The 11,179-nt window shown below is 45.8% G+C and overlaps 2 protein-coding genes across 3 annotated transcripts in view; one reads left to right on the plus strand and one right to left on the minus strand.

Annotated features, from left to right (window-relative positions):
• The window catches only part of CDAN1 (codanin 1), a 33,771-nt gene extending 33,070 nt beyond the window's left edge, over positions 1-701 (minus strand). For both annotated transcript variants that reach the window (XM_076344688.1, XM_076344689.1), the window contains exon 1: positions 606-701. In XM_076344688.1, coding sequence (XP_076200803.1) covers positions 606-701 — 96 coding nt within the window. The remainder of the gene's footprint in view (positions 1-605) is intronic.
• Positions 702-1,133: 432 nt separating this feature from the next.
• On the plus strand, positions 1,134-3,559 carry LOC143162832 (uncharacterized). The gene is made up of 2 exons (XM_076343412.1): positions 1,134-1,615; positions 2,484-3,559. The coding sequence occupies exons 1-2, from the start codon at positions 1,153-1,155 to the stop codon at positions 3,140-3,142; spliced, it is 1,122 nt and encodes a 373-aa protein (XP_076199527.1). The 5' UTR covers positions 1,134-1,152; the 3' UTR covers positions 3,143-3,559.
• Positions 3,560-11,179: the final 7,620 nt, after the last annotated feature.

Below are 11,179 nucleotides of genomic sequence, written 5' to 3' on the forward strand. Positions count from 1 at the left end.
CCTCCTCTCCCCTCCCCGCCCTCCGGTCTCCGCTGGCACACGACAGCCAGGGGACCGAGGCACCGCCTTCGCGCCACACTTCCCGCGCCAGCGACCGCAGGGCCCCCCCGCCGCCCGGCCTCAGCCCCGGCACCGTCACCGCCCGCCGGAGGCCGCCCGGCCCAGGCGGCGCTGAGCTCCCGGCGGGCTCAGCCCTGAGGATTTTAACGGTTTTCACACCGCCGCCAGCGGCGCTGGCGCACGGCGCTGCTCCCGCCGGGCAGCTCCCCGCCGGCGGCCTCGCCTTCCCGCCGCTCTGCTCAGAGCCCGCCCGCGGCGGGGGCGGTGCCGCCGGCTGTTAGACGGAGTCCGGCCCCAGCTCCCGGCCGCGGACGGGCTCCTGACCGGGGCCCCGGTTGGACGCACGCGGGCTTCGCCCCTCACAGCGGCGCGGAGCGGCCGCCCCCAGCGCCGGGGCTGACAAACTTTCCCGCACGGCCCCGGCCCGCTCCGGCGGAGGGCGCCGGGGGGGTGGCGCGGCGGCAGGCCCGGCCCCGCCCCGCCCCGCCGGGGCCAGGGCGCTGCGGGAGGGAGGGCGAGCGGGCGGGCGACCCGCCGGGCGTTACCTCAGCTGGGCGGTGGCCGGGGCCGCGCCGGAGCCACCGCACCACGGCGCTGACCGCCACCTCCTCCTGCAGCAGCAGCTCCAAAACAGCCGCCATTCCCGGCCCCTGCCGCCGCCGAGCACGCGCACAACCCGCGGGGGGGGCGGGGCGGGCCGGCACCGGCTGCGGGCGGGCGAGCGCGCCACGCGCGGCCGGGCGGGTCCGTCGTGTCCCCCCCCTCCCGCGGGGGCGGGGCGGCGGGGCGGGGCGGCGGCGGGGATTCCCGCCGGGGAGGCGGGCGGGGGCGGAGCCGGCGCGGGCCGGGCCCGGGGCCGGGCCCCCTCCCCATGTCAACACGCGGGGCACGGGGCGCCTGCGCCGGCCCGTGCGTGTCTTTTCCTCTCATGCGCGGTATTTGCTTCCCCAGCAGGGCTCAGGGCCCGGCCTAGCGGCGGCGGCGGCGCCCGCGGGCCGGGGCGGGGGAAGGGGCAGCGGCCCCTCCCGCGGCTCCGCACCCGCCCGCCCGCCGGCGCCGGGCGGGGGCCGCCCCGGCCCTCCGCGGCGGAGGATGGCTGAGGACTCGCCCAAGCGGCGCAAGGCGAATTTCAACGAGGCGGAGACGGAGGTGCTGATCGAGCAGGTGCTGAAGCACGAGCAGCTGCTGTTCGCGGCGGGGCCGGGCCGCGCCTCCCCGGGCCAGAAGCGGAAGGTGTGGGAGCTGATCCGGCACAAGGTGAACCCGGTGGCCGCCTGCCCCCGCGACGTGGAGGACCTGAAGAAGCGCTGGCGGGACCTGAAGCGCCGCGACCGCAGCAAGCTCTGCCGCCTCTCGCAGGGCTGCGGGCCGCCGGGCCCCGCCGCCGCCCTCGGCCTCCTCCTGGCCCCCGAGGAGATGCCGCCCGCCGCCGCGCCGCCCGGCCGCCGCCACCTCCACCACCGCGCCTACGGCTCCCTGCTGCCCGCCGAGGCCGTGCCCATCGTGGGCGGCATTGACACGCTGGAGCTGCCCGGCGCCGTCGTGGGGGAGATGGGTGAGTGCCGGACCGACCCCCGCGGCGCTGCCCCGGACCCTCCGCCGGGCGTCCCCCCGCCGCCCTCTTCCTCGGCCTCCGGGGGAGGAACGGCGCTGACCCGCTGCCGTAGCAGGCTCCCGGCTCGCTGCGTGCGCGCAGGGGGCTGCGGGTACCAGCCCGGCTTGAAAATGCCTGGTTTGGATAACTACCTTCTCTCCTTGGGAATGCAAAATGTATATATACATATACACACAGACCTGGCAGATTTCGTGCTGCAGGTCAAAAGTGCGTCAAAACAGCACCTAAGAGTAACCCCTATCTCGTAGTAGATGCCTGTCTATGAGGCATTAGATCCAGCCGCCTACGTTCACATCTGTAGTACTTATTCTTGCAAATGCGAAAAGCCATGCCAGCATGCAGTTCTAGGCAGTACAAAGTGCTGCAAGTACATAACTTCGTACATACCAGAGACACGTGGCCTTAGCGTGCTGAAACGATCACCTTCAATACCAAGGGATTTCTTGCAATCACAGTGTTTCAGCAATGCTGTTACTGGTTACCGCATGCACGGTAGAGCATGAAATGAGCTTGCAATGAACTTTGTCTCTTGGAACCTAAAACTCGGCTTCTGTGGTGGGGCCGGTAAGGGATCTGTCGTATGCAAATATATGGTTAACTGGTGAATGCGTCTTTATGGTTTTCTTCCCACCTATCGAGGTAATATGTATTCTAAAAGCATCAAAGATAATGCAGTGTGAGTTGTAGAGTCTTGGTTCAAGGATTAACGTTAGTGCTTAGCGGATGAGAACACATTTCACTGACCACCGAGGTCATGAAGTTTCTGACCGACTCTCCTTTGCTTTTCCTCTCCCCCCATCTCCTCTAGGGTTTAACGACAATCCTGGCCCATCTCATCAATCCAGTCTTGAGAAGATGAACCTCAAAGAAGAAATAGTAGTGAAGGTGGTAGAGCCAGAAGAAAGCTCTGAGGACATGGCGGTGGTTCCACCTAGCCAAGAACAACTACCTTTTCTGGGGACATCAGGAGGTGGTTCCTCTGGGAAAGTAAAAGCCAAAACAAAAGGCAGGTCCCAAGCAGACCAAAATGAAATAACTGAAGAGGACCTACTGCAGATTCAGCAGACTCAGATGCAGGTGATCCAGTCTGGCTTTGACAGTGTCAACCACAATCTTCGACTGCTGCAGCAAGGCATGCAAGATCTGAGTAACAGCCTCAGCATCATGGCGCATACACTTGTTGCTATCAAAAACGTCTATGTGAAAAACAACACTGGCCCGACCACGTATGCCACTGCCTCTACTCAGACCACAGCTGGGTACCTGAGCCCGGGTTCCCCCCAGGTCTCCCCCACTGAGGACAGAGGCAGAACGCAGGTGGCTGGAAGCAGCAGCAGAAGCAGCAGCTGCAGCTCCAGCTCCATGTCACAAGAACCTGGTCCTTCAGAGTTTCCTAGGCCCCCCCTGAGAACCATTAAGAAAGAACATCCAAATGGCTGCTACTACTTCTGCTTTGCAGATGTGTAAAAACTTGAATATATGTAAAGTGACTGTGGTGTTAGGTGCAGTTGTATGTTCTGCTCCGGCTTGTGACTTCGAAGGAGCAAAGCGGACTTGCCTCCCACGTTTTTCCCAGTGGGAAACATTTCGCTATAGGTGGCATTAAACACTAATTACCAGTCTCCCATTTATTAACTCTGTTGCAGTTGGCTAATAATTTTCTTCTGTTCTCTTTATCCTCTTACTCTCTTAAAAAAACAAACAAACAAAAACCCAGATTTATTTTGACTAAGACTCTTGTCTGTATCATCCTTTGTTTAATGTGACCTTTTGAAAAATAAAAGGCATGAGAGTGGGGTAAAAAAGTAACATTATGGTTACTGACCAGCAGGAGCTGTCTTACACAAGTTGCTTAGTTTTTTGATTAAAGAAATGTCAGAAGTAGTTGGGTTTTTAAGTACTCACTTCTTCTAATAATTATTATGTCGGGGGTGTTTGCTTGGTGGTTGTTGGTTGTTTTGTTTGGTTTTTTTTAAGTCTGAGCTGTGCAAGGCATAGCAGGAAGAGTTTGACATACTCGCTTAACTCTAGGAATGGTTTAGGACTGAGCTGTTGGTTCATGAGTGTACTCCTCAGAATTCATACAGCATTACTCACCCTGGCTATTGTTCATTCCCAGCTTGTCAAATGCACCTTCCCAGAGGCATTTGGTTTTACTGCACTAGCAGGGTAGGCTCGTTCTTGTCACATGATTAAAATAGAGAAACGCAGCAAAAAATAGTAATTGATGAGTGATGCCTGGTTTTGACATGGAATAATTTTTCCCCGTATAGTTTATAAGCAGGCTGTATCTTCAACAGATTTTGCAAGCCTTCTGGAATCAATACCACAACATTTGAAATACAGAGAGCAAAAAAGTTTCCGTATAGTTTTACATGAAACGGAAGTTAGATTTGCTGTTAAACAAATTGCAGGAGGCAGGGGCTGACTTCGTTCCAGACAGAACAAATGCTCCTGCATAGTTTATGAAGCTTTCATTTTCACCTGTCGGAGAGATGAATAAAATCTTCCATTCCCTTAACTATATATCTAAGGAAGAAGAAAGAGAAGGAAGAGTTGGAGCAAAAAGTAACCTGTTAAGCATCAACTCTGAAACAAGCACAAAGGAGTCATTTTATCCTAATGTGAAAAAGATAGATCTCCTTTTCACATTCAGATAGGAGGAAACTATTGTCACTGGCACTATTCTTAAGATGTGTTTAAGGCTGGTATGTTTAAGGCTTATGTATTAGAGTCACTCTACTTTGCACAAGTTAAAATTAGCAGAGGTGCTGCGTTCATACGTCCAGTGTCCATACTGGAGGCGAAACAAAACCCCTCTCATCTGCCATTTTATCTGATGACCTGAAAAATCATGCTGGTCCTCCTCGTAAGCATTTATCACCAATATTAAAGTTCTACAGATAAATTTGGCCTATAGCAGCCACTATCTGCCTCTAGTTTTCCAGTCACTTTGCACAAGCATTCCTGCCACAAGAATTATTTAGCAAATACATATGACATAGAGAATGGCAACCCAATTGTCCCTCTCCTAGCAGCATAAGAACTTGTAATCATAGGGTAAGATATGTCATTTTTGCAGTCAGCTTTGACAGAGCACTATACCGTAAGAAAATGTACTTTTAAGTACTTTTACTTCTGCCCGTATACCATCATGGTGTACTGATCACACACACATATGCCTCAAAAACCAGCAGCTGCTGCCTAATAAAATGAGAACACAGGGTAGTCACATTGTTAGCAAGTGTTTCCCTTCGGTATCATAGATGGAGGAAAATATGCAAATATCTCACAAAATTAAAACATACGCAGGTATGGCACATTGTTAATTGGGAGGAATGCCTTGAAGAGGAGGAGGTTCTCATTTTCACGTTTACCTTACAAAAGGAGATGGTATGGGTGACGGGTATTGCTATCTTATTTCTAAATTGCTGGTTTTAAAAATGGGAAAGAACTAATCCTTCTAAATCTGATTTTTGAGTCTATGTTAAAAGCTTTCCAAACTAACCTGCTGGAAGCATTTATATTTCTTCTCCTTTAGTACAGATGGGCTTTTGAGCAGTGTTTTCTGTAACTGAAGAAGGTACCCCTCATTTGTATTTTGTTCTCGTGGACAAAGAAGCCAATTAATGCTACCGTGACATTCCAGGTAGATTAGCAAAATGTGATCTAAAGTTTACCTGGTCCTTCTGGGCAGCGGTTTGAGCTGTTCCAGGTTGCAACAGTCAGTTCTTAACTGCCCAACACTCTTTCAACGTTTCAATTCTTTCTCCAATTGTTAATTCTTGAATTTCACTTACTACAGCATTTCTAGGGAGAACTGGCTTGTGTGCACTACGTAGCTTTCTCATGTTCAAGTACGATTTTAAATGAGAGGAAGCTGCAGTCCAAGTGCAGAGAAGTGCAGCAAGATCTTAAGAGCAGAGTGGGCAGACGGGATCTCCTGTATGAATGAAGACGACAAGCCAGGCAATGCTAAAAGACACTTTGGCGGTCAGACAACTACTAGACCTCAACATTGATCTGCCACAGTGTCTTTGTTCCAATCTTGCTTCTTTCACACAGTCTGTCAGTTGTACCACTAATGTATACTGGAGCCAGATCAAAACCACTCTTCCATTTCTGGTATGATCCAAATTTACATATATTTTAAACAAGGAAAGATACCGAGCTACCTGTCTCCAGTACAGAGTGTGCAAATTTGTTATTTTCATCTTCAAATTAACACAGCTGGCTTGCTATTATGTGCCCTTTCTGCATTCAAACAATAGTTCTGTTGGGAGCACCAAAAGCACACACCGTCCAGAAGCATGCCATTAAATTTCTGTCTGCTCTTAACAGAAGATGAAACATCATTTTCTTGGAATGTTACTGAGTAAATGAATTCCCAATTTGTTTCCTGTCATGTGGAGCAATTTGAGCTATTTATATACATGACAAGAGCTAATGACCTGGTCACGAAGCTTAATGAAAATACTGCCAATGATTTGAACAGGGGCAGAGCTGGCTTTTAATTTGCCTTACATACAAGGCATAACAGTGATAATGCCAAGAAAGAGATCCAGGGAATTTTCTCCAATTCTTCTGGACTTCCCTAAAAACCTTGTTCTGCTGCGCAAAGAGCGGGCAGTATTTTCCACAGCATACAAGGACTAAGACATGCAGGCACATAAACTACAAATACAAATTGTGATGATACGATAGTCTACTTTTACCTAGTTTTACTAGAAAGAGAAATGAAAGGATCTTGGAGAAAGTAGAGCAACTGGTAGTTTAACACGGCATTTCCACGTAGCACAAACTGCTCAGAGTGAGTAACAACTCCCGTTCATTCATTTCTCTGCTATCTGCCACTTAAGTCTATTGTACAGAGGGTGAAACGGGTCTCCTCAAGAGGTTGTAAAAGCTCGGTGACTACATCCAGACAGCTGATCATCTCCAAAGAAATGAATTACGGTGGCCTCTGACTAAGTAAGAAATTACAATTTTGAAAGGAAACAAAAAAAGAAAAAAAAAAAGAAAAAAAAAAGGAAAAAAAAAAGAAGTAGCTGGCTTTTTCAGAACGACAAAGCTGGAATCCACCATATTGTTACTAAAATTGATCTGATCTGGCTGTGGCAATCATTTATTGTTTGACTGAATACAGACAGTATGGATAATAGCAAGAGCAAATAGAAAGGGAGGTTTCTGAGGAGGCCAGCTGAGTTTTTCTATTCTTATTAATACACAACACACGAACCTACTAAATCAGTAAAACTGCCATTGATCCAATCATTCCGACTTGCAATATGATCATCTGACTCACGTTGCAGCAGTACCAACAGACACTTGCTTTTTGCTTTCTTGTAACAGGAAGAAAAAAAAAATCACTGTCAAAGCACTTTCTCCATTTGGAGTACAGGGTTGCAATATAAAACACATTGAAAAAAATTCAACTGAAGCTTTATAAATAATTAAATCATTATACAAACACAATCAAGAATTGAAGTTTTGCATGCTGAATGAATATTTTATTTAGAACCAGTTTATAAAAATAAAATACAAAATAATTTGGAAACAAAACTTAAAACATTGTACAAAGCCTTGATATGGTACAAATGAGAAAATAAATAATTACAACTTTATGTACAAATGACCATTACAAGGGCATTAACTCTTTAAGTTCTTGGGTGCCTGAGCAAACTTAAAAGGAAAAGAGTGGCTTAGAAGATTTCCAAGGAGGGGAAAGGAACTGCAATTACTGAGCAAGAGAATTTGAAGGACTCAAACACTTGTCTTCCTCAACGGTAACAAACAATCTTGGAACTACTTTCCACTTAACTTAATCATGATGCAGATTTGACTATTGAGTACTTAATTTCTTATGGGGTGACAACATTGTATTTTTACAATTAATACACAGATTTCATTCTTTGTGGTATTGCCCAGAGATTTTAGATTAGCAGCCATTGGTTGGCAGCTTCAAAAAGTCAGTACTTGTCTGAAGGCATTGCTGGTGATTTCCTTAATTTACTAGTTTGGATATTCATAGGAAAGCATTTGAAAATTGACATCTGTTAGCACAAGCACTGCAACTTGCCTCTGGGCTGACTCTATAGAAAGAAAGTTAGAAGTTGGGGAAGAATTTCAAGTCTTGCTTTCTAGCCGAGGAAAGTAAAGAGGATGCAGAGAAGGCTGCTAGGCAACCAATCCAGATCTCCAGTCAGAGGAAAAAGATGTAAAATAGCCAAAAAAATCCCATCTCACTTTGTGTCAAACCTTTATGACCTTGCCTGCCACACAGCAGATATGGGTTTAAAAGGATTTGAACCAAGGCAGACCAAACTAATTATACTGTATCTTTTGGAGCAAGCTGGTCTGCTGTTATTATAGGTCCTTTATATAAAAGTTAGGTCAAAAATCAAGTGACATCAAAAGGAAACAAACGTCTGTAACTCAAATTAATTCCAGCTGAATTCCCACAGACAGTTGTGGATGATCAGGACCTCGTATGAGTAGCCCACTTGTGGTATTGTTTTAGAAGAAACCACTTTGTACTCTTGGCCAAAGCTGGCTCTCAGCAGTAATTCTTACAGAAAAGTAGAGATCGAAAGGCATGTCATGTCATAAAAGTAATAAAAAATAAGCATTTCCCAATTTAAAATACAGCAACTGTAAATATGATATTTATAGAGTGAGTTTATTCCTTCAGTCCCTAAACAGGGGGGTGTGGGGGGTGTGGTGTGTGTCAACAAAACAAGACCCTATACTGATTTTAATGAAAGTTTTACCTGCACAAGAACAGCAGGAATACCAAGGATCCAAGCTCTTCATGTAGAGGAGAAACAGAAGCAAAATACGTAAATGACATATGCTAACATTTGGGTTTGTTGCTGTTACTGTTAAGAGAATGTGTTACCAACAATGGAGAGTAAAATCAGCCTACGTGTTCAAACCTGGATGGCCAGAGCAATTGCCAAGTTAATACATTAGACTTCAAAACAATACACTCCTATGCATTTTTCCTCAAAAAAAAAACAACCTCAAAGGTTAATATTTAAAAGCCTGATTATTTAAACCACAGGAAAATACGTGATAAAACTTTTTGGCATTTGACAGTATCTTAAGATAATTCCAGACAATTATTACACAATCCAGGCTGACTTTTATAACATTTCTCTTTTACTAATGTTGTATGTAGGGAAAAGGAAGACTGGCTTCAAGCAGACAGCTGAGGTATTCTTGTGTGAGATGCGTGTTTATGTGATTTGCAGGTATTAGCTAAGAAATGTATGACCTATGCCTATGTACTGCATGTAGTCAAAACACTGAACCTCGCTTCCTTTTACCAGCATTACCAGTTACTGAAAATTGCAGTAATTGCAACCAATGACATGGCGTTAACCTAAGACACCTAGGCAGCCCCTTGCTCACTGGAATTGACAAGACAGGCACGGCTCTCGTCACCTCACAGGATCAGTCCTGCATGAAAACATTAAGATCAATATATTATAGGCCTATAACGAGAAACCAGTTTGACTTTGAGCTCTCTTTTATTCTCCTATTCCTCTTGAGAAGATTCCTCTCTCATTTAACATGTATATATAAATTGGAGGCACATATCCCTAGTTTGCCATTAGACCCTTTTAAGAAATTGGAATAATCACTTTCTTCTTACCAGAATTTATGCCTCTTAGTGTTCCACAAAAATGTTCAATTCATTATGGAAAAATTCTGTTTACAGGAAAGGGTCTGTACTTTGTAAGTCTGGCTTTGTCTACATTCTTATTGAAGAGAAAAAGAAAGTATTTTTTTAGAAGCATTACAGTCAACCATTGCCTAAATGTTACCGGAGTAAGAAGGACTTATGGGAGTTTTGCCCAAGTAGGACTATGGGATCAGGCCTTGTAATATGGAAGAGACACAGAATCAGAATTAGGGCATAGCAAAATTACAGTAGATAAAGAGGAGATCAGAGCAAATCAAAGCAAAACAGGCCTCGGCTCACTCTGGCAAATGAATTCCAGTAAACAGGATGCAATAGCTGAGACTGTTCCTATCTATATGTATATACACACATATGTATGTGTATGTTTCTATATAATATACAGTATCTACATAAGTGTACATATAGATACACTTATGTACAAATGTGTGTTTATATATATAAAATCAAAATTGTGTTTTCCCAGCTATAGTTAATACTGTAATACTACAAATTCTAAATGATAGAGCTCTTGCAAGTCTTTTTCAGACGAAAAATATTTCAAGCTATTTTTAAATATATAGGACCAGATCCTCCCCTTTACATCAAGACTGTTTAGTGAGGTATGTGAGAAAGCTTGATCTCAAACATGCAGACTTCAAGGCAAGAATATGTCCAGATTTCCCAAGACAGGATGTGGCTGGTGGCTATAATGAATGCCCCGTGTCACTCCCCAGGGGTTTGCCTCCTGAATAATTGTATGTAACTAGTAGTTAAGACCTCGTATTGCTCCTGCTTTTGAACAGTGAAATGTTCTATGCTTACCGATCCTGCTCAAGCAGTAGATAGGTGCCTAGCATCATACAACTTGCCAGCGTTGCTCTACTGTATCACACCTTCTATTACTTTTAACAGAGTTTTACTTAAGTAGTAATTGGCATTTGTAATTAATAATGAGGTTTATTAATATTAATATAGATTTGAGGTTGCAACTTAGATTCATTATACCATGCAATATTGCAGCACAAAAATCTGTGTGAAATGTTCAGTCTTTTCAAGTTCTATTTTAGTTTAAAGGCTTCATGCCTCAATTTCTCTAAAAAATGCTTCAAAGTGCTGGCCACAACACAGGAAACACCATAAAAAGGAAATGTGTGTGCAGCATCTGCATCTGCTACATGTCATGGCTCCATTGCACTGCCCTCCAAAGAAATGGAGGCTTGAAGAGGACAAAGAAACAGCTCCTTGAATTACGTTGTTTCCCAGCTAAAATCCCTGTATAAGCTGCTGCGTGCTATGCAGAGTAACTGTAACTGTTTTGTACAATGGAGAAAAATCTTCCCCGTCCCTGAAAATTTGTTGCAGATAACCCTCTGTAAACCATTCATTACACTCTGCACAAGGGCCACACACGTACATTGGTGTTTTTATGCAGTCAGTTGCATATTCAAATATTGAAGCTTACAGAGTTCTTGATGATTATACAGGCCCTCTAGAAATATTAAGCTAATATTTATGTATGAGTTGATCAGCTGACCATTACCTAACTACATTAACTGACTGCTACATTAGACTATAGTAAGCAATTCTGTAAACTTTTGGGGGGAGGGTATCAAGCGAAAAAAAACCTCCAGAAGAGCGGGTAGTTCAAGATAAGTTATTCACAATCACTCCTCCATTAATATCTTCACGATTTTCTTGCTAGATCCTGTTGAATCCACAGCCAAAAGCAACTGTGGATATACAGTGCTTTTACCTTTTTCTGCACTGAAAGAAGCCTGGGTCGTCAATCAGGATTGATACCCCTTTCCCCGTTTTGG

This window comes from Aptenodytes patagonicus, chromosome 7, assembly GCF_965638725.1.
Source record: "Aptenodytes patagonicus chromosome 7, bAptPat1.pri.cur, whole genome shotgun sequence".
Classification (NCBI taxonomy): Eukaryota; Metazoa; Chordata; class Aves; order Sphenisciformes; family Spheniscidae; genus Aptenodytes; species Aptenodytes patagonicus.

Bases quoted from the DNA above. Each gene is read 5' to 3' on its own strand.
- LOC143162832 (XM_076343412.1), top strand. From the start codon at position 1,153: ATGGCTGAGGACTCGCCCAAGCGGCGCAAGGCGAATTTCAACGAGGCG. The intron at 1,616-2,483 runs GTGAGTGCCGGA...CATCTCCTCTAG, and splicing joins CGCCGTCGTGGGGGAGATGG to GGTTTAACGACAATCCTGGC.